Source organism: Melopsittacus undulatus, chromosome Z, assembly GCF_012275295.1.
Source record: "Melopsittacus undulatus isolate bMelUnd1 chromosome Z, bMelUnd1.mat.Z, whole genome shotgun sequence".
NCBI classification, from domain to species: domain Eukaryota; kingdom Metazoa; phylum Chordata; class Aves; order Psittaciformes; family Psittaculidae; genus Melopsittacus; species Melopsittacus undulatus.
Window position 1 is genome coordinate 82,537,932 of NC_047557.1, and position 27,036 is coordinate 82,564,967.

General features: G+C 56.6%; 1 protein-coding gene across 4 annotated transcripts; it reads right to left on the reverse strand.

Annotated features, from left to right (window-relative positions):
* Positions 1-8,005: 8,005 nt before the first annotated feature.
* On the reverse strand, positions 8,006-26,551 carry NDRG4 (NDRG family member 4). 4 transcript variants are annotated; one of them, XM_031051851.2, is made up of 17 exons: positions 26,441-26,551; positions 23,244-23,335; positions 22,166-22,210; positions 15,941-16,046; positions 14,478-14,598; positions 14,169-14,231; positions 13,917-13,977; positions 13,568-13,654; positions 13,375-13,431; positions 12,804-12,907; positions 12,305-12,361; positions 12,158-12,209; positions 11,515-11,562; positions 11,255-11,290; positions 11,120-11,171; positions 10,509-10,547; positions 8,006-9,881 (listed from the first exon to the last, which is right to left on the reverse strand). In XM_031051851.2, exons 1-17 carry the CDS (start codon positions 26,475-26,477, stop codon positions 9,727-9,729), a joined length of 1,212 nt encoding a protein of 403 aa, XP_030907711.2. In that variant the 5' UTR covers positions 26,478-26,551; the 3' UTR covers positions 8,006-9,726. The 4 variants fall into 4 exon arrangements, with proteins under 4 accessions (XP_030907711.2, XP_005152332.2, XP_005152334.2 ...); XM_005152275.3 differs by lacking the exon at positions 10,509-10,547; XM_005152277.4 differs by lacking the exons at positions 22,166-22,210; positions 23,244-23,335; positions 26,441-26,551 and adding an exon at positions 18,076-18,189.
* Between the last annotated feature and the right edge of the window lie 485 nt (positions 26,552-27,036).

Consider the following 27,036-nt stretch of genomic DNA (forward strand, 5'->3'; position numbering starts at 1 on the left):
TGTTGCTTATGGAAGTGGGCTGCTGCATTTAAACTGACAGAGGGAAGACTGAGATGAGATCCCTGTGAGGGTGCTGAGGTCCTGGCACAGGTTGCCCAGAGAAGCTGTGGCTGCCCCATCCCTGGCAGTGTTCAAGGCCAGCCTGGACAGGGGTTGGAGCAACCTGGTCTAGTGGAAGGTGTCCCTGCCTGCGGCAGGAGGTTGGAACTGGATGAGCTTTAAAGGTCCCTTCCAACACAAATCAGTCTGGAGTTCAATGTGTTGGGATGTGGGAAGAGGAGTCAAGGAGGAAAAGGCTTTAGAATGAAGGCATGTGCTTAAAAAAAAATCAGTAGACGTTTCTTCCTGTCCAGTGTGTTTGAGCTCCCTTGTTCCAGGCTTCTTGTGTACCTTTGAACTCTGCTGTACTTTGGATTTAACCTGCTTAGAAATAAAAGCCTGCCTAAACTTTGCACAACATCTATAAGACCTTGATGGCTTGCTGTTGTGAGGGAGTGATCTGCTGGAGGCTCTGCAGAGGGCTTTGGACAGGCTGGATCAATGGCTTGTGGCCAATGGGATGAGGTTCAACAAATCATAGTGCCAGGTCCTGCATTTGGGTCACAACAACACCATCCAACATGCCAGGCTGGAGAGCTGCTCATGGAAAAGGACCTGGGAGTGCTGATTGGTAGAGCTGAACATGAGCAGCTTGTGCCCATCTAGTCAAGAAGGCCAATGTCTGGGAATCGATTGCCTCCCTATACTTGTACTGTGCACTGGTAAGGCTGCACCTCAAATCTTGTGTTCATTTTGGGGCCCCTCACTGCAGGAAAGACACGGGTGCTGGAGCGGGTCCAGAGAAGAGCAGTAGAGCTGATGGAAGAGTCTGGAGCACAAGTGTGATGAGGAATGGCTGAGGGAACTGGGGGGTTTAGTATGGAGAAGGCTCGGGGGAGGGACATTATTGCTATCTGCAACTGCCTGACAGGAGGATGAAGTGAGCTGGGGTGTAGGTTGGGATGTCTGCTCTGAAAACTATTCACTCTTGCACCAAGATGATCATGTCCTATAAAAGAACTTGGATGTTTTAGCTCTTCTCTAAATGCCTTCTCTTTCCCTGCACAACAGGCTGCACAGGCGATGACCCAATGCTAGCTTGCTTTCTTCAAGAGTGAAAAGTCACTACCATGTGCTAAGATAGCCATGTCCAGTCAATGGGATGGATACTGGGATAAAACAAAAGTGGTGTTTGTCGTGTGTTTTCAGGAGTACCCATCCTGAAGCAAGTATAGCTTTAAGTTTCACGTCCAGGCACTGCTTTATTGGGATTGCAGAGTGAGGTTTGTGTCCTGCCATCTGTAGATGTATCAAAAAGGTGTCAGAATGAGAGGAGAAGCCACTTGGGGTTGTTGGTCGAATCTCCGTTGGCCGTGGCAGTGGCTGTGAGCCAGGAGGCTCTCTTGAGGGCTGCCAGCTTTCAGAAACCTCTGGTGAGCTTGTCAGTGAGGAGTAAAACTCCCTGCTGTGCTGGGAATGACGGGAATAATGGGATCCATGGGGCTCAGCCCGTGTCTCAGGGTCAGTCCAGTGCTGAGCTGCTGCTCTTCCTCGCCAAGTGCTTTGCTGCTCGTGCACGGACACGACAGGCTCTGCAAATCTGCTGCTTATTCAATGATCTGCTTGGTTCGTCTCTCCCATGGCACAGGCTGCAGAGGCAGGAAGAGGACAAGCTGGTTGATGTTCCTAAGGAGCACGGGGTGGTCCCCCCTCTCGGAGAACACCCTTCCCTTGGCGTCTGCACCTCCCAGAACCAGGGGACAGAGGTGCAGGGAGACTCCGTGCCTTTCTGCAGTGATATTTTCAGCATTGCGCCCATGGTAAGTGATGGCTGAGGACCTCCCTTCCTGCTCCTGGTCCTTCTCCTCTCTGAATGAGGTCCCTTGGCAGATCCCACATCAGCTGCTCAATGTGCCAAGAGTGGAGACATCAGGTTTCTTGTGAGGCTGGGGGTGCTTGTTGCCAAAAGCCTTTCTGAGCAGCAGCAAGAGCTGACCCCAGGCTGGGCTCTGCTGCAAAGGCTGTGAATCAAGGGCACTTTGTGAGTGTCCTCACAGTGTTCAGAGGTATCAGTTATTCACAGAATCACAGAATCCTAAGGGTTGGAAGGGACCTCAAAAGATCATCTAGTCCAACCCCCCTGCAATTTCTCTGTAAGGACACATTTCCATGTAGCTCAGGGGGGTGAAGCAAGGACGCTGGTGCATTGTCAGTGTGGGCAAGTGTCTGGGATTCATGGGCACCCAGAATGAGCATGGATATGAGCTTTCCATGGCCCACAGATGGTGGGCCCCTGTTGTGCCAGCTTACAGGCTGCTCTCTGGGTAGTGCTGTTGGGGCTAAGGCCAGCAGGACTGCCGCAATGGAGCTCATCAGGGACAGCCACCCCCTGCCCACAGCTGTCCCTGCATGAACACAGGCTGGCAGGAACGTGCCCAGGTGAATGTGGCCAGTAAGGGAGTGTGGGGATGTGCAGAGCAGCTCTGCTGCAGGGCCCATGTCTCCTTGCTTTGCCCAGAGATGCTGCCGCTGTGTCCTGTAGCTGTGCCATGTCCTGTAAGCCATGCATTCATTCACAACCAGGCCTGAGCAGGTGCGATGCTGGCAGGTGCGATGCTGGCCTCCTCCTGCGCAGGACAAGGCTGCAGGCAGAGCTCTGCCAGGTGGACGTGCTGAAAGTTGCTGCAGTGAGAGCCTGAGGCATGGGGCTGTGCAGGGGTGCTCCAGAGCCGACTTGTCCTATTCGTTGTCTGTAGGGCTCCATCTTCTTCCCCCTGCCGGATGGGACAGGCTTACACTACCAGCTGGAAGGAACTGCTGAAGCCCCCAGGTGTTCAGGGGCCATTTCCCTTCAGGTTCCATGCAGGAGTTGCCACACGGAGCTCGTCCCTGTGTCCAACTGTCTGCACAGACCACAGAGGTGAGTCCAGCCCAGGAAGTGTGGTCCCATCAGCAATCCGTGCAGCAGCACAAGGAAGGAAGCTTCCAGTGCCTGGAAGCTTTTTCCTGAAAGCTTTTTCCTCTTCTTGGCCATGTGTGGCCATACCCATGTTCTGCCTGTGCAGAGCCATCCGGGAGGGCTTTCCTCCAAGGGGGGTGAGAGCTGGTTCAAATGTGCCTGAGGCACTGAGGATGAGAGGGGCTTTATTGTACCCCCACACGACGGGTATCCTATAGGAGTCCTTCCTGTTGACCTTCACTGCATCCTTCTTACCCACAGGTTCCTGGTGGTTATTGACATGCTCAAACCAGAGAACCTGGAAAGCAGTTCTGTGCTGCAGGGATGTTCCTACATCGATGTGCCAAGCTCTGCAAAGAAGGACTACCAGCTCGCCTTCTTCTCCTACAAAGAAGGAGTCTTCAAGGCAAAGGTAAGTGAGGACACTGGGCTGCAGGGCCCTTCAAGGAGCTGTTGGCTCACTGAGAAGCTACACGCCTCTTTTCATGCCTCCATGTGCCCACTGGTGGGATTGGAGGTGTCCCAGGTGGGTACTGAAGACCAGAATCTCGTCACACACCCACACATGAGGAGTGTCTGTGATCACAGGGTCCCACTGCATTCTGCTGAGCACAGGGTGATCCAGGACATTGGTAATCTGGAAAAAGTGGGCAGTTGGGAACCTATCAAGTAGAAAGTAGAAGGACTTGGAGGTGTTGCTGGATGAGATGCTCCCCATGACCCAGCCATGTGTACTGGAGTCGACTCCCCCACACATGCTGGGCTGCACCCCCAGATCATGATCAGGAGGTTGAGGGAGGGGATTCTGCCCCTCTCTGGGGAGACCCCCCTGCAGTCCTGTGTCCTGCTCTGGGGCAGCAACACAAGAGGGACATGGAGCTGCTGGAGTGAGTCCAGAGGAGGACATGGAGATGCTGCAAGGGCTGGAGCAGCTCTGCTTGGAGCCAGGCTGAGAGAGCTGGGCTGGTTCAGCCTGGAGAAGGCTCCTTAAGGGGAGACCTTAGGGCAGCTCCAGTGCCTAAAGGGGCTGACAAGAAACCTGGAGAGGGGCTTTGGACAAGGGCCTGTAGGGACAGGACAAGGGGGAATGGCTTTAACCTGACAGAGGGGAGATTGAGATGAGCTCTTAGGCAGAAGTTCTTCCCTGTGAGGGTGCTGAGGCCCTGGCACAGGTTGCCCAGAGAAGCTGTGGCTGCCCCATCCCTGGCAGTGTTCAAGGCCAGGTTGGACAGGGCTTGGAGCAGCCTGGTCTGGTGGAAGGTGTCCCTGCCTGTGGCAGGGGTTGGAACTGGGTGAGCTTTGAGGTCCCTTCCAGCCCAAACCAAGCCGGGGTTCTACGGAGCCGCGAGGCTTGGTGAGGCGGCAGAGAAAGAGCCGCCGCGCCACCAGGGAGCGCTCTGCAACGTGTGGCTGGGTCACGTGGGCGGTGGCGAGGCCGTGAAGGCCGTGGCCGGGAGCTGAGGGGTGTCCGGTGGCGCCTGGTGCCGTGCGGGAGCTGAGCTTGTGCGAGGAGAGGAAGGTGGCGGCGCTCGAAGCCGGGACGTGAGAGCGGGGAAGGCAGCGCGGGGAGGGGAGGGCCTTGGCCAACGGTACTCTGGGGGTTCCCGCAGTGCCCCGCCGCAGGGGTTCTGTGAAGGGGTCACCCCGTGACCCAGGGCTCTGCAGGCCCGGAGCGCTGGGAAGGGCTCGGTAGGCAAGGGGACCGTCAGGGCTCTACTCTCGCTCGCCCCGAAGCGGCTAGTTGTCTCCCATCTCCGCACCACCCGCCCCTGAAGCTCATTTCTGAGCCCATCGGCTTCTGGGCCGATGCCCCTCGGTAAGGCCGGTGCTTGCCTAGCGCCGCGGCGCAGCGAGGTGAAGCTGTAGCAGGTCGCCGGACACGCTGCTGCGGCCCTCCTAGAGGTGGCACGTGCGAGTCAACCCTGACTGGGGTTGGGGGACACGGGGGTGTCGCTGGGCAGTGGCAGGAGCCACAGCAGGCCGTGCCCATCGTGCGAGGCCCGTGTCCCGTCAGTCTGGGCTCCTGGGGCCATCCCACCTCTCCCTGAGGTCTCCCAAGCTTATCCCGTGCTCGGTCCCGGCTGTGGAGATGGGAAGTGGCTTCTTCACCCCCGGGCATTGGGTGTTCTGGAGTTCTTCCTGTATCGCTGCTGATTGGGCAGAGCTGGGGCTTTCCCAGGGGAAGGCCTGCAGGAGTCTGCTGGCACGGCCGTGCCTCCTCTAGCGTTCCCCATAGGTGCTCCCTGGGCTGTGTCTTGCTCTCACTGTGCTGGGTGCTTTGTGCTGCTCCAGTCCACTGCTTTGCCTGGGAAAGACTGTGTCCTCCCTGGGCACTACCTGAGATCTCAGCTCATGGAGCAGAGCCAGAGCATCCCCTTGGGACAGCCCGGCACAGAACTGACCCAAGCAGGACAATGAGTTTCAGGTGGGAGCTGTGGCTATAGTAAGCCTGGAGAGAAGCAGCTGGTGCCATGGGGATGGAGCTTGCTCTACTGAGGATTCAGTGGGAGATGTGGGAGGGATTTGGGATGGAAACCATGCCTCAAAGGCAAAGGATTCTGTGGAGATGGCAGTGCATGGGCAGCAGAGGAAGAGGCTCTTGGGACAGGGTGTGTGTTTGCTCGGATTCAAACCCAACCTAGCCAGTCCCTTCTTGTGTCTTGTGTGTTTACTTTTCCCTCATCTTTTCTCTTTGTTATAAGAATAGTTTCTTAAGGGTTGGTTGTGGCAAATGTGCTGCGCTGCCCTCATAACTCCAGGGATACTTCAGTAGTTTCCACTGGGAGTGGTAATACTCCTTATCTTATGCAGCAGCTCTGCTTTGGCTTACTCTGCCCCAGAATTAGGATTTTGTGGTTGGTTTATACCAACAAAGTTAGATTTAGGGTTAGATGGTTCAGCTGATTGAGCTGGAAACCCAATTTGGAAAGGGTGTGAGGAGAAGGAAGGCAAAGGCTAGCTTTTTATACAGATACATAGGTTTAGGTGAGCTAAAACCCATCACAGAACGGCAGCAGCAGTGTCTTGGATGTCTGGCATGGAGTGAGGAGGGACTCACTGCCTCTCAGATTAGGTGTCCCCTCGTGGAGCAGCTCCTGCTGCTTTAAGACTCTGCTGCACATTGCTTTTCACTGCCTTTTACCTTATTAGTTAAATCCTGAGCCATTTAAGCTCTTGAAGGAAGCCAGTGAAATTATTCCTGATCAAACAAAGCTCCATCAGTTAAATACAAGCAGCAAAAGGATCACCCTGATGATCCATGCTGCTGGAGCTCAGGGTGTGCCTCCTGACTGGAGATGGAGCCGTTTGTTCTAAAGCAGCAGTTTGTGAGAGTAGGTTGGGCTGGAACTGTTGGAGACCTTGTCTTTGGAGTGGGTAGAGCGAGGAGGGGCTTTGTGATGCCCCTACAGAGCACAGTGTTCCGTGGGAACACTGGGGAGGCCCGTCCTCAGCTCCATCTCTGGGTGGCCTGAAGAGCTGTCACAGAGGCAGAACGCAGGTGGCTAAGGAAGTGCAGATTCCCTTGCTGGGTGTTCCAGAGCTCACTATGTGTAGGTGATGCCCAGCACCAGCTTTCCGTCCTGGGACCTCAGGTGTGGGAGCAGGAGCTAGACGCTTTGTTCAGTGTAGGGCTCTGAGAGAGCTCCCAGAGAGGCAGAACACATTACCTTTAGCCTGAGAATAATGCTGGTAATGCACCGAGGTTTCAGTTACTGCCCAGTAGCACTTACCCTGATCAAGGATTTTTCAGTCTCCTGCTCTGCCAGTGAGGAGGGGCACCTGACCCAAACCACCCAAAGGGGTATTCCACACAGCAGAGTATCATGCTCAGGATAGAAATTGGGGGGAGTTGTCTGGAAGGCACGGACTGCTGCTGAGCAGTCCGTGAGCAACTGTGAGCAACTGTGCTGTGCATAACTTGGGTTTTCTGAGTTTCCATTTCTGGTTTTTGATGGTTTTTTTTGTCACCCATTATTATCATCAACATTGTTATTGTTGATATAATTTCTATTATCATTACATTTTACTTTAATTTCAGTTATTAAACTGTTCTTGTCTCAACCTGCAGGTTTCACATTCTTCCAGTTCTTGTCCCCATCCTACTAGGGGTGGGGAAGGGGTAGCAGTGAGTGTGGTGGTTAGCTGCTAGCTGGGGTTAAACCACAACAGAAGGGGATCTTTCCCAAGGAGATCTTCCTGCACTTGGAAAGGGTTGTGGCCTGGGACATTCAAACCTTGATGGGGGCACAGATGGGAGCCTGCAGTACTGGAAGAGGACATGGAGGCTGGATCTCTCAAGGACACTGCTCATCCCCTGCCAGAGTTGTGCAGCCAAAGGTCTTCCCTTCTCCATTGGGCACCACTTGAATCCAATCTCTGTGGGCCACAAGTAGCAGCTTTCCAGTCTCCATCCAGTCCCAGCATATGGGGCATTCTGCCTGTGGCTGCCCTGATGCCAAAACACCCCATGGCTCCCCTCCGTGGGCATCCTTGTCCCTCTCCCCCAGCAGTGCAGCCCCTGATTGGGTTTGTGGCCATGGTGTCCCCATTGTCCTCCTTGCCCGCCAGATCTCTGCAGACAGGCCTAGGATGAGCTCAGAACTACTTCCCTGCAGCGTGTTGGAAAGAGCACAGCAGGTTCTTAACATCTTTATTAGCTGCTTGGTTGTTGTTTTCCAACACAGTAAATCCTCTCTACAGCAACAAGTTAGTTAATCTGGTTTACATACTGCTGTCTCATGAGTGCTGTGGCCTTCCTGACAAGCCCAGGTTGCACTCAGGAAGAAGCATTAAATTCCGCTGTGACTGGGGAAAATGGGGAAAACCAACAAAACCCAAAAGAACAAACCACCAGGGAAAACCAAACTGACCAGCAAAACCAGGGTGAGGAACTGAAGGTAAGCACAGCCAGACCACCTCCAGGGGAACCACACAGCACTGCTGAGACAAGAATGCAAGGGCGGACAAACCCAGGAAAGTCAAGGACTGCACCAAGCCTTATATGTATCATGTATATAGGTATCTTTATATATATCATCTGGAAGGACACGCTGAGAAGACGAGATCACAGCATTATCTACAGTAAAAAGGAGCTACACAGCTTTCAGAGTCACACTGAGAAGGAAGCACACAGCAGAACCAAGTGGGGACAGATGGGGACACTGGTGTTTTGGGGTGGCTATTCAATAGGGGAGGATCAGGGCATGGGTCTTACGGCCAAAAGCTCTCGTATGTGTGCTGGGTGCCCCATGCCCTTTGCTGCAGAGTGGGGATGGGGCCTGGGGGCAGTTACTTTGGGGGCTGGTTCTGCTAACCCCAATGGTGGCACCAGTGGGTCCCCACAAATCACCATGAAGGCTTGAGCACCCATTTGCCACTGCCCCTGGTGAGGGAGGACCCAGGCTCTGCAAAGGGCAGGGCAGGGATGGCACCAGAGGCCAGGTGGGTTATGCAGTGACACAGCTCTCCATGCCCAGGACAGACTGGATCCACTGGAGCCAGTGGCTGGATGGGCCCCACAGCTTGAGGAGAGCCAAGCCCTTGAGAGATGCCCTGCTCAGTGCGCAGGCAAGATACTGGAGGGATGTGGGGATCAGGGGTGGCCATGATGGGTCTGGCCAGCTCTGTGTGCAAAGCCAACCACTGACGAGATCCCGACATCCATGGTCACACTGCCAGCATCCTGCAGTGATGCACCCTGTGGAGCAGAGAGTGCTGATGGGTCCCAGCATTGCAGGCGGGGTGGGTGTGTCTCATCTTATTGCTCATGGTTCCACTGCAGTGACACACACAGGCTGTGGTGAAACTGGAGGGGGATTTGCCATGTTGCATCCCAAACTCGGTGGCCTCTGACTAAGAGCTGTTAGTGGAAGTGCTGCTGTGGTAGGGACTGAGCTAGTCAGGGCAGAGAGCTCCCCTTTATCCCCAAACCCAGGGTGGTGTTGGTGGCAGGTGGTGATTGTCCTTCTTGCAACAAGGAACCAAGGATATGCCACCACAGGGCAAGAGCATAGGCAGAGGCAGGGGGACCTCCCCCAATGCCACCCTCCCACCTCTGGAGGAGGTGGGAGGCTTCTGAAGCAGGGCTGAGCCCACTGCGCCAGGGCAACCCTCAGGGTACATGACCAGGGCACGGGGACAGTTTGGGATGTGATTTCTCACAATGCTGGGCCAGCTCCAGGACAGCAGGTCCTGGATGTGCTGGGGATCCTGTACCAGCTCTCCTCAGGGAGGACTGGTGGGGAAAATGGGAGCTGCATTTCTGGGAAGGGCCCAGTGGCCTCCCCCAGTGAGCACCACTCCCTGTCCCCATCTTTCTTCTGGCTTGGCCAGATACCAGTTGATAATTGGGGCAATAACCTACCTCCTGTGTCCTGTCCATGTCCTGCTGTGCCATCCCAAATCTCTCCACATTGCCCCTGCTCCTCCATCCTGTCCCCGCCACCACCCACCCTCTCAACCCATGGCCAGGCCAATGCTGGGGAGGGTGAGGACCGATGCAGAACCATGGTGACTGCTGGACGGAGCCAGGAGCTGGAGGCTGGGATGTAAAACCCCTCTCCTTTTCTGGTACCAGACAAAGGGATGAGGCCAATGGCCAAGAAGACAAATTGACCCCGAAGGAGCAAGGGCCCTGGTGGAGGATCTTCACAGGGCAGGCGGGTGCTGGTGGGATGCTGATGGATAGGAGATGGCTCTGGAGAAGATGTCTGCGGCAGGCGTGGACCTCAGCACGATACCTCCATGGTGTGGTTGATCTGCCCCATGGCCTCGGTGCTCTCCGAGTGGGTGTAGGCACGCGGACGGGTGCCATCCACTGAGCTGGCACTGGTGAGGGAGGCTGTGCGGGAGCGTGCCAGCCGGGTCATGCTGGCAGATGGCACTGCATGGGCACACAGACATGAATGGGCTGCTCAGTTCCCTCCAAAACCCTGCAGGATCTGAGCAGACAGTGGCTCACACAAGCAAAGCCACAGGTCCCACTCCCCAAGGCAAATGACACCAGGCACAAGTTTGCAGCATGCAGTGTTAACACGAGCAAGCTCCAGGCTGGCAAAGGACAGCAGGGCAGGGACAGGGGTCTCTGGACAGGCTGCACGCTGGGAATATCTCCTGGGAATGTGAGCACAGGGCATGAGGCAGTGGGGACCCTGGTTGCCATGCTCTGGGTAAGGAGTGAGCTGGATGTGCTTTGGGCCCACCAGAGTGTGTAGGGACAGTGCCAACCCTCCTGCAGCTAGGATGCCCAGTGGGCACAGTGGCTGCCCAGCCGGAGGAGGGCACAGTGGGCACTGCCAAAAGTTGCCCACTTTGTGGGGAATGTCTCTGAATCTCATTTCTCAGCCCCCAACCCTGGGTCATGGGGGCTTATCTTGGGCAATGTGGAGCAACACAGAGGGTATCTGACTGGGAAGGGCCATTCCAGCACCCAGGCTGCTCCCAAAGGTGCCCAGGCAGCTTGAGGCAGGAGCCCAGGCGGCACCATGCAGCAGCAGGCACTAAGCAGTACCTGAGCCTCCACTCAGCCGCCGATCCTTCAGGTGGGCAACTGGCAGCGGCAGGGTGTGAGAGGGGCAGGGAGGGGAGAGAGATACCATCAGCCACGAGTCCTCACAGCCCCATGTGTGCATGCACACGGACCTGCACGCCTGCACACACACGTGTATAGATGGACCTTCAGCGTATGCACACAAGTATGCACACCTGCACACACACACGTGCATGAACACAGACCTGAACACCTGGATACATACACACGTCTTCATGGACTTACACACACCTGTGTGCACACAGACTTGTGCACATGGACTCTGCGTGTCTGTATGTGCACACACAGCCCCTTCTCGTGCATGCTCACACACATGTATATGTGCTTGCGTACACAGAGGTGCTGTCCACACAGAGCTCTTGTACACACGTCTGTGTGCACATGGAGCCTGTACACCCCACATCCCTATGAACACACGGAAAATACACCACGAACACATGCAACTCTCCCTCAGGACAGATATACCAGAGTACCGGGCTTCTCTACTACAGACAGGTCAGCACACACGCCCGGGCACACGCACATGTGTACATGAGGGCGCACTCCAGCCCCATGCCCAGCCCAGCACTCACTGTAGCCCATGCCCTGGAGGAAGTACTTGAAGGCCTCGGTCAGCTTGCCAGGCTGCAGGAGAGAGCAGAGGTGAGGGACAGCACCAGGGCATGTCTCAGGCCAAGTATACCCAGTCTGGGGACATGGGGGCTCACCTGTGTGACCTGGGGCAGCCCGCCAGAGTCAGCCATCTGCAGAGAGAAGATCCTGCTTAGTTTGGAAGGGAGCTTTGCCACCCACCCTGTCCCCTGGTACCCAGGATGGCACTGCTGGGGGCTACCCTGCTCTCCCTACACCCTCCAGCCCCATGGCCAGGATGGACCTGGAATGGAGAGATGGAGACACCTTGCAACCCTGGGGAATGGGTACTTGATGGGCAGCAGGGACCTCCTGGCTGCCCCTGCCACTGGCCTACCTTCAGGAAGGTGGTGTTGGTGGGATCCAGCTTGGAGTTACACTCCACCTGCAGGCAAGAGGGGTGGTATCAGCAGTCTGGGGTGCCCCAAGCCAGGCAGAAGTTGCCTGTGGATAGTGCCGCTGGCCCATGGCACTGCAGTGGAGCATCCCACTTGCAGGTAGGTGGAGACAGGGAGGCAAGTCCTGAGCCCGCAGTCATGGGACAGAGGGGACCTTCCATCCTGAGTGTCACGTGTGTACAAGCACAGAGGCACACATGCTGAGGGGGCTGTGCATGCAGTTACACATTACATACAAATGTGGTCACCTGCCCAGTACCTGAGGCTGATTGTGTAAGTGTGGACAGCCACATGGGTGTGTGCAAGCACATGCCTGTGCTGGCAGCTCTTTGAGTGACTGTGGCCAAGAGGGGAAGGTGCCTGTGTGCCAACACATCTGAGTGTGCACACTGTGAGTGCATCTGGGCATTTGAGGAAGGGGAGGTTTCCAGCTGTGTCACAGGGCACATGCACACATGAGCAGGTGGGTTTGCACATGGTCCTGCACAGAGGAGCACACACATGTCTGAGCAGGCAGCACATGTGTGTGCACCCATGTAGTGATGGGCACTACCACCTTACAGGCACTACCCCATCACTCACCACCCCTTCTTCAGCAGGCGCATTGTCTCCGACCACTAGCATCACAGGGCAGCTGAAAGTGAAAGGAGGAAAAGGCATGGTCAGGGCTTAGTCTGAGAGGACTCTATTGCCCTGGGACCCCCCATGTCATGCTGGTACGACTCTCACCGCAGTGTCTTGGCATTGGGCACAGTCCCAGGCCGGTTGATGTCCAGATCCCTGCGACTGATGGAGGAGGAGAAAGAGGGCAAGTGTGAGCCCATGGGCCAGTGTTGCCACTGATGCCATAGCACAAGAGCTGGGGCACTGCCAGCTCTGGAAAACAGCACCCAGCCCCCCTGCCCCGGCATACTGTGAATGGAGGACCCCACATCCATCTCCACCATGACCTGAGCAGGATGCAGCACCCAGTGCAGTAACACGGCTCCCAGCCCTGCACAATGAGGCAGCATCTCTGCCCCCTTCCCCTTCTGCACCCAATGCAGGATGAAGCCTGAAGGCATGCATCCACAGCTGTGGGCTCTGGGACATGGCAAGGCTCTGGCACAGGTACCATCATTCCCGCATCCCTGGCCAGCACCAGTAGCCAGCTCTGCACCCATCAGGCCTCTCACCAGCACTGCAGCCTTTCACCCTGATGCAGATGGGGGCAGCCGAGGGCACTCACCTGTTGTACATGTTGAGAAAGAGCTGGAGGTTGAACTGGTTCACCACGCTGCCAATCTGCTGCCGGTAGCTCTGGACCAGCTCTGTGTTGTTCATCAGCTCTTCCTGTGCCAGCAGGGATAGGGATCGGGGCAGGGATGGAGTTAGGGCACAGATGGAGTTAGGGCAGGGATGGTGATCAGGGCAGGGACAGAGATTAGGGCAGGGATGGGGATCAGGATAGGGATGGGGATCAGGGCAGGGACAGAGATCAGAGCAGGCACTGCCTGGTGCCACACAGACACCCTTGCTCTCCCCAGCCTGCCCATGCCATGCTAGACAGTGGGGCAGGGAGGGAGGATGCTGGGTCATGCAGATGGGCATGCTGGAGCTGCAGGCAGGATGCAGGCATGAGTCGCACACTTGTCAACGCTAAGCCCCAGATCAGGCAGGAAGGATACAGGAAGGGCTTGACTAAGCCTGTCCCTGTGGATATGGGGCATGTCCAGTGGCACATGGCAGGGCACAGCCCACAGGCATACAGGGTGAGGGGCCGGTGATGGGATGCATCATTTTGTGTCATGATCCCTTACCTGGCTGAAGAGGTGTGACAGAACAGTGTCTGGCAGAGTGCTGGTGAGGCCAGAGAGCTGTGGAGAGAGCACAGGGAATTACAGCACCACTTTGCTGGCTCCTTCCCCAGGGAAGGAGGAAGGTCCAGCCCTCCAGGCTGGACCCTGGAGAGAGCCCTGCTGGCTCCTACCCCAGGGTCAGGGCTCTGCCCACCTTGGCAGCTGCCCAGTCAATCCAGCCTTTGCCGTTGGGATCGATATTCATGAGGACCAGTCCTTCAACTAGGTCAGGGAAGATGAGCTGCAGTGACCAAGAGAGGCAGCACTCAGCAGGGAGGGGAGATGCGCCCCAGGCAGTCCCCACCAGTGCCACTGCCCACTGCACTGGAGGCAATGGAGACCTGTGGCAAGACCCAGCCACCATGGCCATGGCACTGCTGTTGTGGCCTCCCGTTTCTCCAGGAACAGCCTGCCCAAGGGTGTCAGCTCCTGGTCTTCCCCATGTCCTGGGCTGACAGCAGCCACAGGCAACACAGGGCCAGCCCAGCTCAGCCTCAGCTCACCGCAAACTTGGCCAGGACGTAGGCTCCTGCCCCAACACCGATCCCAATCACATACTTGAACCTGGAAAGTGGAGAGGTGCATATGAGGGTCCAGTGGACTCCAGCATGGGTTCCCTGGGGCACCCCTCTGCCCGCAGGACAAGGACACACGCAGCATGCCAGCTTACTGGGACACCTCCCCAGCCTCAAACCACTGCCCACTGCCCCTCTCCCAGCAACCCCAGCCATCAGCATGGAGGGGAGGTGACTTACCCAAAGTGCTGCACCACGCTGGGGAGCATGGCAGCCAGCTGATCCATGGATGGGTACTGGTACCTGCAGCACAGGGGAGCATAGTATGATGTTACGGGATGCAGAATGGGAAGGCTGGGACATGGCTGCCTGGAGTAGGCAAGGAACTGTCACCAACCCACAAACCACCGCCTTTGGCTGCCCTGAGCTTTGACATGGTTCAGAGACCTGCAGGCAGGGCACGGCAGCACACAGGCAGGAGGGTGATGTCCCGGGGGTCAGGGGAGTGACAATGTGTGGGCAGACCGAGCCCTCGAAGCTGGCACCTACCCCTGAGGGAACTGCGAGGCTCCTGTCTGCTGGCCTGGCGCGTCCACGTGGCACACCACAAAGTGCTTTGTGATCTCCTGCATGTCCTCATAGTTGAAGAAGGTGTTGAAGCAGAGCTTGTCTGTCAAAGGGCAGGCAGGGATCAGACACTAGACGCCCTGGCACGGGGGCCAGAGAGCATGGAGAGATGTTACCTACCCTCCTACTGTCCTTTAACCTTGTGACATGTCACCAAAGCCTTCCCATCCCTTTCCTGCCTGGCTCCTCATCCCCATAGCCACTGCTAGCCAGGCTGGTATCCCTGCTGATGTTGGGAGGCATGATGATGGATGGACATAGCCAGGAGAATGAGGAGTTTGGGATGAGCCTTGTCAGCTTGGAGAGATGTGACTGGGGGCTGCAAAGCTCCGAGCTGCAAAACCCTGGGCAGCAGGATCAGCAGCCTGGGGTGTTATCAGCCCTATCCAAAATCCTCAGCAGGGCCTCAAGCAAACTTGGGATTTGAGAAATGGATGCAAATCTGCCTGCTTGGAAACAAAGAAACATAGCCCCGGTGTTGCTGTGGACAGGCCACCACTGCTGCAGTGGGATACAGCCATTGCGGGGGCTTGGAGGGGTTCTGCCCCATGGCACTGGTGCCAGGACACCCCAACTAAAAGGTCGGGATGAAGCACTTTGTAGGGGCCATTGCAGCCAACATGACACATTGCTGGAAGTGAGAGTGCTCATTTCCACCCATGGTGACTCAGCCTCAGCTCCATGGAGTGGGAGATGCTCCTCCCCACACAGGGCACTGGGCATCCCAGCTCAGCTCAGGGATACAGGCCATGGTCTGGGCTGCAGATCCAGTCACACAATTGCAGAATCAACCAGGTTGGAAAAGACCTTTAAGATCACCACATCCAACTGTTCCCCAGCCCTGCCAAGATCACTACACCCAGCTGCTCTCCAGCACTGAGGGCCTTGTCTACACAGTGTGTGAACACTTCCAGGGACAGTGACTCCACTGCTGCCCTGGGCAGCCTGTTCCAATGCCTGAGCACTCTCTGGGGAGAAACTGTTCCTAACATCCAGTCTAAACCAGATAACACAGAATCCCCACATCCAGAGCCCCAGCTCAGGTCCCTCTTTTCCTACTATTCCCATATCCATCAGCCCTCACAACATCCCCCAGGTTCGTGCGTTGGATTCCAACAGGCATGCGGACCCATCCAGCATCCCCTGTGTCCCATCCCTCCTGGTGTGGCTGGGTGCCTCAGGGTGGCCAAACACTCCTGGCCTGGGCTTTGAGTTGTGCTGAGTATCTGGTGCTTTCAGATGTCTGGGGATACACAATGCATCCTGGGAATCCTTCATGGGAGGAGGCAAAGAAGCCAAGCTGGGGCCATGGCTGATGTCCTGCACTCAGTGCAGCCCCAGGCTTGCTCCCCCTTGCACCTGCACCCCATGGCCCAAGGACTCACAGTTGAGGCCCACGTCATGGTATGTCAGGATGGCCGGGCGATTCCCCTTGGGAGAGCCCCGGATGACCACGTGCAGCAGTCCATAGGGGGTCTCAATGTCATGCTCCTGGGGGAAGAGAAGAGATGGTGTGATGCTTGTCTGCTCCAATACACCCTCACCAGTGCTTCCCTGGGCAGCTGAACCCCGTGGAAGCATGTGGGAAAGACGAGAAGCTAACCTGAGAAGAAGCCCAGCTTTGGGCATCCCTGTGGTAGCAGAAAGTAGGTAAATCACAGGGAAGGAAACGGGGGACTTGGGATAAGATAATAGGATTTAGGAAAATGGTGCATCATGGTATGGGATCATGGAATGGGATCATAGAATGGGATCAAGTGATAGAGGTTTGGGATAGAATGGGGTGGATGGGATGATCCCAGGCAGAGATGAGGATCATGGAACAGGGCAGGTAGAACACAGCATGGGACAGGAGATCTTTAAGAGCCTCACACTGAGGGAGTTTGGCAACAGGGACAGCACGGCCCAGTTGGCCTGGATTCTTTGTGCCTGGAACAAACAGGCAGAGGTTGGACCCCGGACATTGCCCTGGGAAATGTAGCAGCCTGACCCCAAAATCACAGCTAAAGTTAACTTAAAACCTCCCTGATGTGTCGTGGCTGTGCCCCCATAGAGATCAGGGCTGCCCTGTGCCTCAGTTTCCCTGGCTGGGAAGTCTCACAGCCATCATCCCCAGCCAGCAAGGGAAGCTGAAGCTGTGAGCCCAAATGGTGCCTGGGGACAAGGGACCAGCGTCCCCTCCAGATGCCCATCCCTGCCAGTCAGTGACCTTGAAGCTAGGATCTGGTGGGTGCAGGAACATCATGGGCTGGGCAGAGGTTGCTGGCACAGTTCTCACTGCAGGAACTGGCAGCCCCTTGGATGGGTTGTCAGGAGGGGAGCAAGTACATGGATGTTCCCATGGGTTATGTGCTGTCAAGGACTCTGAAGGACACAGGCCTGAGGTGGGAGGAACTCCTGAGGACACGGTCTCCTCACTGCAGTGCCTCCCCTTGCTGAGATCCGCTGTCCTCGAGGGGATGCAGTGCCTGAAGGCAGCACAAGCGCTCTGAGGAGACAACATCGTGCTCCCCAAGGGCACCCCCACCACAGCCCTCATCCACAGTGGCCCCTCCACTTCTCAGGGCTGTATCAGGCAGCAGACAATGAGCAAGGACATCCCCCTGCACAAATGGATGGAGAAACTGAGGCAGAGGAAGGGCCTGGCCCAAGGTCACAGAGCAGGAGACATTCATGTGGTCTGATCCTGGGCACAGGGCTGCCTCCTTGCCATCATCGTGCTCATGGTCCCTCTCACAGCCTCAGTAGCTCAGGCTGCATTCCCACCCCAAAATCACATGCCCAAAATGCGGCTCCTTTCCCAGCACCTCACATTCCCCCTGCCCCAAGCCAGGCACATTCCTGCTCATGGTGCAGCCTCTGCAGCATTCCTGGGTACCACAGCCCTGCCCTTTGCTGCAGGGATGCTCACTGGGGCCGGGGGGGAGGGGAGGGAAGGAGAGGGAAGGAGAGGGATGCAAGGGATGCAGGCAGCAAGGAGTGGAGGGCACTAACAACCCACGGCCCTTGCAAAAGTGGGGTGAGGTGGAGGAGGTTGTCACAGCACCCATAGGTACTTCGAGCACCCAGCCCTGTCCAGGTCACCCACATAATGCTGCAGTGCTCAGCCTCCTCTGCACCAGCCTGTTGCCATCACTGCAGAGACCAGAAAGCATCCAAGAGGTTGCTTCAAAACAGCAGGAGACCCTCTCCATCTGCAGGGTGGGGAAGGGGCAACGTGCCACCCATCACCCCATCAGCAGCCTCTGCAGTCACACTTAGCCAGGCTGCAGCATCTTGGCTGGGTTTGGGAAGACGTGCTCAAGGACACTGTGTCCCTGAAGCCTGTGGCACATCAGAGATGCAGCAGCGGGGCTGCAAGAATAAAAAGCTCCCCAGCACCAGGTCCCCACTCACCAACCCCTGCCTGCCCCACGTCAAGCGCTGCTGGGAGCAAAGGTTCAGCCTGAGCAAGGAGGGGAGGTACCTGAGGCAAAACTCAGGGAAGGGAGGGCAGCGAGCACGGAGCGGTGATACCTACCCCATCCCAGCACTCAGGCATGGTGAGGAACCGGGAGGACGAGGATGCTCAGGCAAGGTGGACCAAGAGCAGGTCCCGGTGCAGAGTACAGCAGTGCAGTGGACTGGGTGAAGCAGAGCTCTGCGCTGGCTCAGCCCCTCGCCTGGCTTTATAGTGGAGCCCCAGCCCTGCGCTAAGCCCTGCCTCTGCCTCCCTTCCCCCTCGACACAGGCTGAGCTCCATTGCAGGAGTGCTGCGATGGAGCCAGCACTCAGCCATTGGCTGCCAGTGTAATTATTCATGCTCCAATTGGCCCCAAATATCCCTGTTTATGAAAGAAAAACTGCCTGGCACCATGCAGAACCTGCTCCATCTTACCCTCTTTGGGCACAGCAGGACAGGCCAGGGTGTCTGGGTACTCAGCACACGTGTGTGACTGCAGCCACATGCAAACATGCCGAATCATGCTGAACCTGCAGCCTGCACCAGCACATATTCATCAGGAATCACCCCCAGACACACTCACAGACATGGGCACTCACTAAACACACAGGAGAACATCACATCAGGCATGCGCTGCAGATGCATGTGACCAGGCACAATGCATGCACAGGAACAGGCACCGACGCAAGACACACTGTGTCATGTTCCCCTCTCATTTCTGCATATAGAAACTTTGGGAGAATAAAGAGAACAAGCCATGATGGAGCACACACAACCCCACATATATGTGCATATCCACACATGGGGGCTGGCCCCTGTGTGTCTGTGTTGGTCCATGTTCCTGTATATGTATGTGCATGGTCATATGCACATAAGGAGCATACCCATTGAATCTTTCTCCTTTGTGCTTCCCATGTATGCTGTGGCTATCACTGATGCCCATGGATGCACAATGATCTGCACAGATGAAGAATCTTGTGCACATGTTCACAGAAGGGCACATGCATGTGAACAGATACGTGTGTCACCTTACCCAGCAGCACAGCCATCCTGCCGGCTGTGGGACACTGGCAAGCAGGGGATGCACAGGATTTAGTCCCAGTCTGGCCATCAGCAGTAGCAAGTAAATAAAGCAGGAGGAAAGACAACCCAGAAGCCCTGAGGAATCAGATCCTGTCCGACACGTGCTGTGTATGCACATGCACACATGTGTATTCCTGTGTACACATGCATACAGGCAGATGTATTCTGCCCTGATTCCAATGAGGGCTCCCTGCAGCTCACACCCATGGGTGGCCTAATGCCCCACGATGGGCAGCCTCTGGGTGCCATCCACTTTATCCTGCCTGCTCCTGCCCAGTCCAGCTCAGCACAGCCACCTTCAGAGCCACTCCAGCAAGAAGCTGGGCAACCATGGATGGAGAAAGAGTGCCATGGTGCCTCAAAGGGGCTGAAGAGCCACGAGCAGTGCTGGACCATGACAGCATTCAGTGGGGACCCTCCAGCCTCCCTGCCCACCACAGGGATGTGCCATGCTGGAGCATGTCACCACCTCTGCATCATGGGTCATGGCCCACCCTGGCCATGGCTCGCTTCCACCATGGCCTGCACACACCACAGCCATGGATTCAGCTGCCACCACCAGAACATATACGGGTCTCCTGCCATGGCAAAGCCCCATGAGCTCAGCCTCACCCAGCAGGCTTGTTCTCTTAGAGTCTCTGATGTCTAATAACAGGGCTGAGCTCCTTTTCCTTGGGGAGAGCCCTTTCCCTGACCTGGGCAATTGATCACCCAGAACTTGTGAGGAGCCACCAAATGTGGTGTCCTGCAAACAAGTCAGGGGGTCTGGATGCGGGAGAAAGGACAGACAGGTGGGCAGCGGTATGGCATCCACTTTGCCTGCCCCAAAGAAGCTTTCCGCTGTACTGCTTTGTCCTGCAGGTTGCTCAGAGACAAGCCCAAGCTCCATCTCTGTTAAGGAAGGACCTTGTGAGGGGTAAGCCCAGCTTCCAGGGGATCCTGGCACAGGTACAAAGCTGTTCAAGGGTCCAGATGGAAATTCTGCTGCCTGTGAAGTCAAAGAGTATGAGCAGCCACAGCCTTCAGGGAAAAGCTAGAGCTGTAGAGGGGCATGAGCAGGCAAGGAAAGATAGATGGTGGCAAAATAGAGGGAGAAGGGGTGGAAAAGCTGAGGCAAAGCAAGGCATGAATGCAGAAGGGCTGCAGGGACATGGGAAGGCTGAGCAAGGCTGATTCCACTTGAATGGCACTGAATGGCATTGCCACCTCACTGGCTACAAGCCCATCCGCTGGTGGGTGGCCCAGACCTTCAGCATGGCCAGGGCCACCATGTCCCAGGGCAGGGGCTCCTGCCACCTGCATTCCAACAATTTGGCTTATTCCAGCAGCCCCAAGGGCTTTACTATGGCTGGCATGGGAATGGGAGACCCCTGCTCCCCCTCGCTATCCCCGTAGGCCAGAGCATCTTGTCAAGAGAGCAGTAATGGCTCTGGTGAGCAGCAGAGGGATGGCCAAGAGTTCAGCTGGGGCTGGATTAAATACCAGGGAGATAAGGGAAAAGTGCCAGGGTGGGGGTAGGGGACATTGCCCCTGCGCAGTCTGGGGAGCTCATCCCATCCCACCATGAGACTCTTGGAGAGGAACCAGCAGGGCTCAGGGCCTGGCTGGCTCAGGAATGCTGCTTTGGTTGTTTCCTAGGTCATTCTCTAGGTACCAAGGTGCATCAATGGGGCATTTACTGTCTGGTCCCACTACAATGGGCACCAGCAGGGATGCGGGTCAGCATCACTGTGGGCCACTCCCTGAAATACTGGCATGCAAAGGTTGTCCTGGGAGAGCTGTTGCTCTTTAACATCCCCTGCATGCCAACCAAGCCCTGCCCTGGCACAGGCAAGTGAGGGTCATACTGGTGCCCATGCTGCGTTCCTCATCTCCTCACCCTCAAGTCACTGACACCAGGAGGGTTCATTTCCCCTCCAGCTGTCAACAACCCTGAGCAGGCAGAGCAAGGAGCAGCCCAGATCCACACAGCTTGTCACTTCCAGCCCCAGAATCTTCCCAGATCTAGGGCAGCTAGGAATGCTGGAATTTCTTTTCTGTCAATGCCACCTTTTAATAATTCTGTGGCCTCCAAGAGAGACACAGAAATCTCCCACTCTGCAAACCACTAGCCCAGCATCCTGATGGAATTCCTTGCTCCCTACCCGCATGGATGATGGAGACTGAGCAGGCCAGCCCCTAAAGACTGGGCACCACTTTGAGTCTGCTAAAAGAGGGACCTGTGCTTCCCTGCTCCTCTCCCAGGATGAACAAAATCCTGATTTATTTCACCCTTGCAAGTGCTGGTGTTTCAGTGCCAGACCTGTCTCAGACAGCACCATTCAAGCCCACCCTTCCAGTGGTCCCAGCCACTGGCAAAGCAGTAACATAGAACCTGAAGCTCGTCACTGGTGTCCCCTGAGAAGGGGGCATGCTTTGGGAGAGGGACAGGCAGCAAGCTGGGGTGTGGCAGCCTCACTGCCCTCCCTCCCCATCTACCTGTACCCTGATCTCTGGGGAAGCCCAGTGCAGGATGAGCTTGGGTGTGATGGTAAATCCCACCGAAGCAGGAGCCTGCACAAGCTGAGCCCCACAAGCCCTGAGGCCGTGTCATGGGTCTCTGACAGAGGTGAAATGGAAGTACAAGGTGAGCAGGTCCCAGCCAGGAGCAGAGGGGCCCTGCTCTCCAAAAGAGGGGGCAATGCTGAAGCCTCTAAAAAAGAAAGGCTTTCAAACATCCTTATGTAAGACAGAGGCTGGCATTGCCTGGGAAACCATTGCTATGGCAATGGTGGAGGGGCTGGAAAAGCAGCTCAGCCCTCCTGAGAAGAAATCGACTCTTAAAGAGATTTTGTCCCCGGCCCTTCGCCAAGTGCCTGCAGCTGCATTCAGTGCCAGCAGAGACGTCTGGCACCATCCCCTCCTGCTGGCATATGCAATAGATATGCAGCCCCATGTACAGACACTGCCCAGGAACTGTGCCCTCATGGGAAGGGGGGACAGCTGCACCCCTGGATCTCTTCAGCACCCTGCAGCCTTCCCCAGCACTCAGGCTGCTGTTCCCCGCAAGACCCAAGGTGAACACCCCCCCTGTGGCTGGTCCTACCTTCCAGTCAGTGTCCTCTGTGGAGAGGAAGACATCCGAGTTGTCCTGGGGAGAGAAGGAGCCATTAGGGACAGGAACATCCTCCTTCCTTCTATTCAACTCACAAAGACCCTAGCTAAATGAGTGCCCGGTCCGAGGGCAGCGCTGGCTCCAGGGGGACACGATGCACACACGTGTGCACACACACATGCCCGTCTACAATATCCACACACACGCTGCCTGCCAGTGTGTGCACACACTGTGTGTATTAGCATGTATGTGCAACATCATCATGCACATACAATATCTAGCAGTGTGCACTTGCAGTCCAGAATCCTGCCATGCACTGGACTGCATCCCCATAACATGAGCACCAGTTCCAGGGAGGTGATTCTCCTTCTCTGCTCCTCTCTGGGAAGACCCCACTTGGAGTACTGTGTGCTGTTCTGGTGTTCTCAGTGTAAGGAGGACATGGAGCTGTTTGAGCAAGTCCAGAGGAGGCCATGAGGATGATCAGGGGCTGGAGCATCTCCTGTATGAAGACAGGCTGAGAAAGTTGGGGCTGTTCAGCCTGGAGAAGAGAAGGCTGCGTGGAGACCTCATTGCAGCCTTCCAGTGTCTGAAGGGGGCCTATAAGAATGCTGGGGAGGGACTCTTCATCAGGGACTGTAGTGATAGGACAAAGGGTGATGGGTTTAAACTGAAACAGGGAAGATTATGGTTAGATATAAGAAAGAAGTTCTTTACTGTGAGGGTGCTGAGGCCCTGGCACAGGTTGCCCAGAGAAGCTGTGGCTGCCCCATCCCTGGCAGTGTTCAAGGCCAGCTTGGACAGGGCTTGGAGCAGCCTGCTCTAGTGGAAGGTGTCCCTGCCTGTGGCAGTGGGTTGGAACTGGGTGAGCTTTAAGGTCCCTTCCAACCCAAACCAGGCTGGGATTCTATGATTCTGTGATCACACCAAACCAGAACCTGTGCTCACCCACACACCTGCAATATCAGCACACATCTGCATACACGTACACTGAATGCCACACAAGCACCCCATACCAGCATGCACACACCTCCCCAAGCACTCACTTCAGCATCTGTACCAGACCTACCAGCTCGGCGTCCTGGCTCCGCAGCAGTGGCTTCTCCTCAGTGAAGCGCAGCTCATGTAGCCCTGCCATGGTCATCTCTTGCAGCAACAGCCCTGCAGTGGAGGTGTCAGGGAAGGTTCTGCTTCCAGCCCCTTCACCCCTTCCCCTGTAGCCTCCCAGGTCTCCCTGCTCATAGGTACACGATCCAAATCAGCTTCACTCCAAACATCTACCACAGGGACTTGGTGATGCAGCTTGCCCATGGGCTGCAGTGAGCCCCTCTGCTGGGAGCAGACACAGGGCAGGCAGTCCCTAGAGGTCCAGTTCTTCCAGTTAACATCTGACCAATCTCCAGGGCACAGTCCTAGGCAAACTGGGAGAACAACCTGGTCTATCCATGGTGGTCACCCTATAAGCACTCAGTTCACGGCAAGAACATCCCAAATCCCACCCCACCTTCCAGCATCACTTGGAGAGAGAAAATCCAGCGTTTTGACTGGGTTTAGGCTGCAGCCAGATACAGATGGAACAGAGGGAGCTATACCTGCGCAGACAGGGTGAGTGGTGATGTTTCTCACCTGTGCTGGGAGGCAGAGGGATGCTTCAAGCAGCAGGGGAGCAGAGAGGCAGCCTGAAGTTTGTATTGCAATGATGGAGAAAACCCAGTGTGGAGCCTTTACCCTCAAATGCTTCTCCTTTCCTGGGAACCAGGTGCTGGCCAGTGGGCAGCTCATCCCAGAGCTTGCAGGGACAGACTTTACCATGGTGCTGCTTCTCAGCAGATGCTACTGACCAGGGACTTTGTACCTCCAGCACCAACATCTCCAAAACATCCTCAGTCACAAACCCAGCTTAGAAAAGCAGAAAAGAGAAAGGGGATGCCTGTGCTCCTAGCAGCTGGCTCTGCAGGGAAGGTGACAGACAGGCTCCCCTGTATAGATGGGGTGGGTAACTGGCACATCCTAGTACAAGGGGGTTGTCTGTGCTCAGGCAGGATCTGAACCTCAAGTGTTTGCCTTCCCTGACTCTGTTTCCACCCCTTCACCAAGGCCAAGCCTTCAGACAACTGCTTCTCTGAATGGCCCAGCACCAGCCCTAACCCCCTGCAGCAGCTGCCCACCCTCTGCAATGTCCCCAGAGACACCAGGGATGGAATGGGGCTGTGCTAGCACTGCAGCAGGCACAGACCCTGCTTCATCCACAGCCTTGGACAAGCCCACTACACATTTATCCACTTTCAGACCTGGGTCATTGCAGGTGAGCTATGTGAAAAGGCCAGGCAACTGTATGAGCATTGCAATGCCACCAGGAATACTGAATCTGGTCATAAGCTCCCCTCCAAAGCCAGATTTGCTCATCCAGCTGGGTTTTCCATTCAAAACCCAAGCAGGCTGTGCCACCTGGCTGCTCTCTGCACACATGGCACTTTCCTCCTTGGGAGCCACCCAACAAACCACAACTGTTTTGAGGGAGAAATACCACTGCAGAGCACCCAGGGAGACTCAGGGCACCCAGCACTGGGGGTGTCCACATCACTCCCTGCACCAAGGGCTCCACTGCACAACACGCTACTGGTGAGAGGTGTCAACAGCTCCATGGAGGGGCACCTGCCTGGGACATGCTGCTCCAGGCTGGACTGCTGCTGGGTAGATGGCTTTGTGTAAAGGGACAGCCCTTGCCTTGCAGCCCACCAGCACAGCCCGGATGATGCAGCCCTGCAAAGCCACCGACCGACAGGCTCCAAAGCCCTGGGACACCATCCCAGGGTTAAAAAATGGGAAGAAAATCAGCCTCACCAGTAGCAGGTCTGGAAGTGAGCAGGAGCTTCCCACACTGAGCACGGGAACCCACCTTGTACCCGCAGTCCCTGGCACGGCTGGGAACAGCACTTAGTGTATGGTGAGTGCCTTTAGTAATTAAAGCCTCCAGCTAGTATGGGAGGGAGGGAGGGTGGCCCAGCCATGAGGAAAGGCCCCATGACCTTTCTGACGGCAGGGGCAGAACTGGCTCACAAGGGACATGGCAGAGCCCTGCACCAACCAGCATCCTCAGCACAGGGTGGATGGGTCCCCTGGCATGGCACTGAGAATGGGAGTGGAGCAGGAATCAGTACATCGTGGAGACCCATGGGTGCAACAGCCTGCAAGCAGGATTCCAGTGGATGCTTTGCTTCCCATGGCACCCCACAAGTACCCTTGTCCCTGCCCCTGCCAGTGCAGCAGTGGGACAGTAGGCAGCCTTACCCAACCTGGCTGGGCCACTGTCACTGTGGAGGGCTGGTGGGTAAGCCACAGCTCTGGGTCTCTGGCCAAGACAACTTGGTTCTCATAATGACTGGGCAATGTGACTGGCAACAAGCCCTTTTTGTTCCAGCCTGCCCCAGTGCTCCTCCACAGCACCCATCCCCAGGGTGCTGCTCCAAGCATGCCCATCTCCATTCCCACTCTGCCTTCCCACTGCGATGCCACTATTTCCTGGGCACAGCTGGGACACACCTCCTCCCTAATCCCAAGTCAGTCCCAAACTCAGTGCTCTGTTTGGGACAAGCACTTTGCATTGCGGGGGCCCTGGTACTGCTTATACAGACCTGGATGGAAACAGCCACATTGGCTTACTTTCCTCGGGGATCTGCAGCTTATTGGAGGAGAACCAGCTTATGGCAAGGAAATACACTGTTGTTGTTATTATCATCATCATCATCATCATCATCATCATCATGAGGCCGTGGGAAGGGTTTAACACCGGGTAGCGTGCCTGGTTGGAGCTGGAGTGCAGGATGAACACCCCCAGCTTGCCCTGCCCCCATGGCAGGGGCACAGGTCTGCACTCCAGCACCCCAATCCCCCCAAAACTAGCCCAATGCGGGGGGCACTGGAGTGGGCAGGACCCAGCCGGGGGAATCCGGTGCCACCGGTGAGGGTCTGAGCACCGCGGGCATGGGTAGCAGCAGCAGGGGTTCTGCAGGAGGCGGGGGCTAAGGGGAACCGCGGCCCCATGTGCGGGGGGGGGGCAGGCGCCACACGGATGCTCCAGCAGCCCCACATGCACCCCACAACCCCCCCCCCCCCCCCCGGCCGTTTGTTTGGTGGGTCCCCCGTACCGGGAGGCTGCCGGCTCCGTTCCCCCCCTCCCCGGGCTAGGCTTCCCCCGCTGCAGCCCTGTACCTCCCGGACCCCAAAAAGCCGCGTTCCCCCAGCACGCCCGGGCCTGGCCGTTACCTGTCAGCAGCTCGATCTTGTGCCGGAGAACCTTCATCCCGGGCGGCGGGAGCTGGCGGGCGGGAGCGAGCGGAGCTGGAGCCGATGCCGGTGCGGGGAGCGCAGGACGGCGCTCGGGGGAGGCTGGGCACGGCGCCGCTGGGCTGGTTCCTCCCCTCGTCGGGGCTGGAGGGTGGGAACGGGGCCGGGAACGGGGGAATGCCAGGAGGACAATGGAGCGCTGGGGCGTTGTAACGGGTGATGGATTGCTGGGGGGGGGGGGGGAGAGGGCTGCAAGAGAGACTGAACTCTGGGAACGGACACCGGAGATGGAACAGCAGGGGGGATATACTTAAGACGAAGCGCGAGGGGTACACGGGAGATAAAGCTATGAGGGGGACGACAACACATAGGAGATGTAGCGCTGGGAGGGGTACATGGCATAAGGAGTCCTAGGGAGGTTCACAGTAAATAGAGCACTGGGGGCATAAACAGGAGACGGAGCGCTGGGGGGGGACCATGGGAGATGGAGCGCTGGGGGGCAGGTAAACAGGAGATGTAGTGCTGGGGGGATTCCAGCACTGGACCATGATGGCCAATGGATTCAGGGGGGTCCC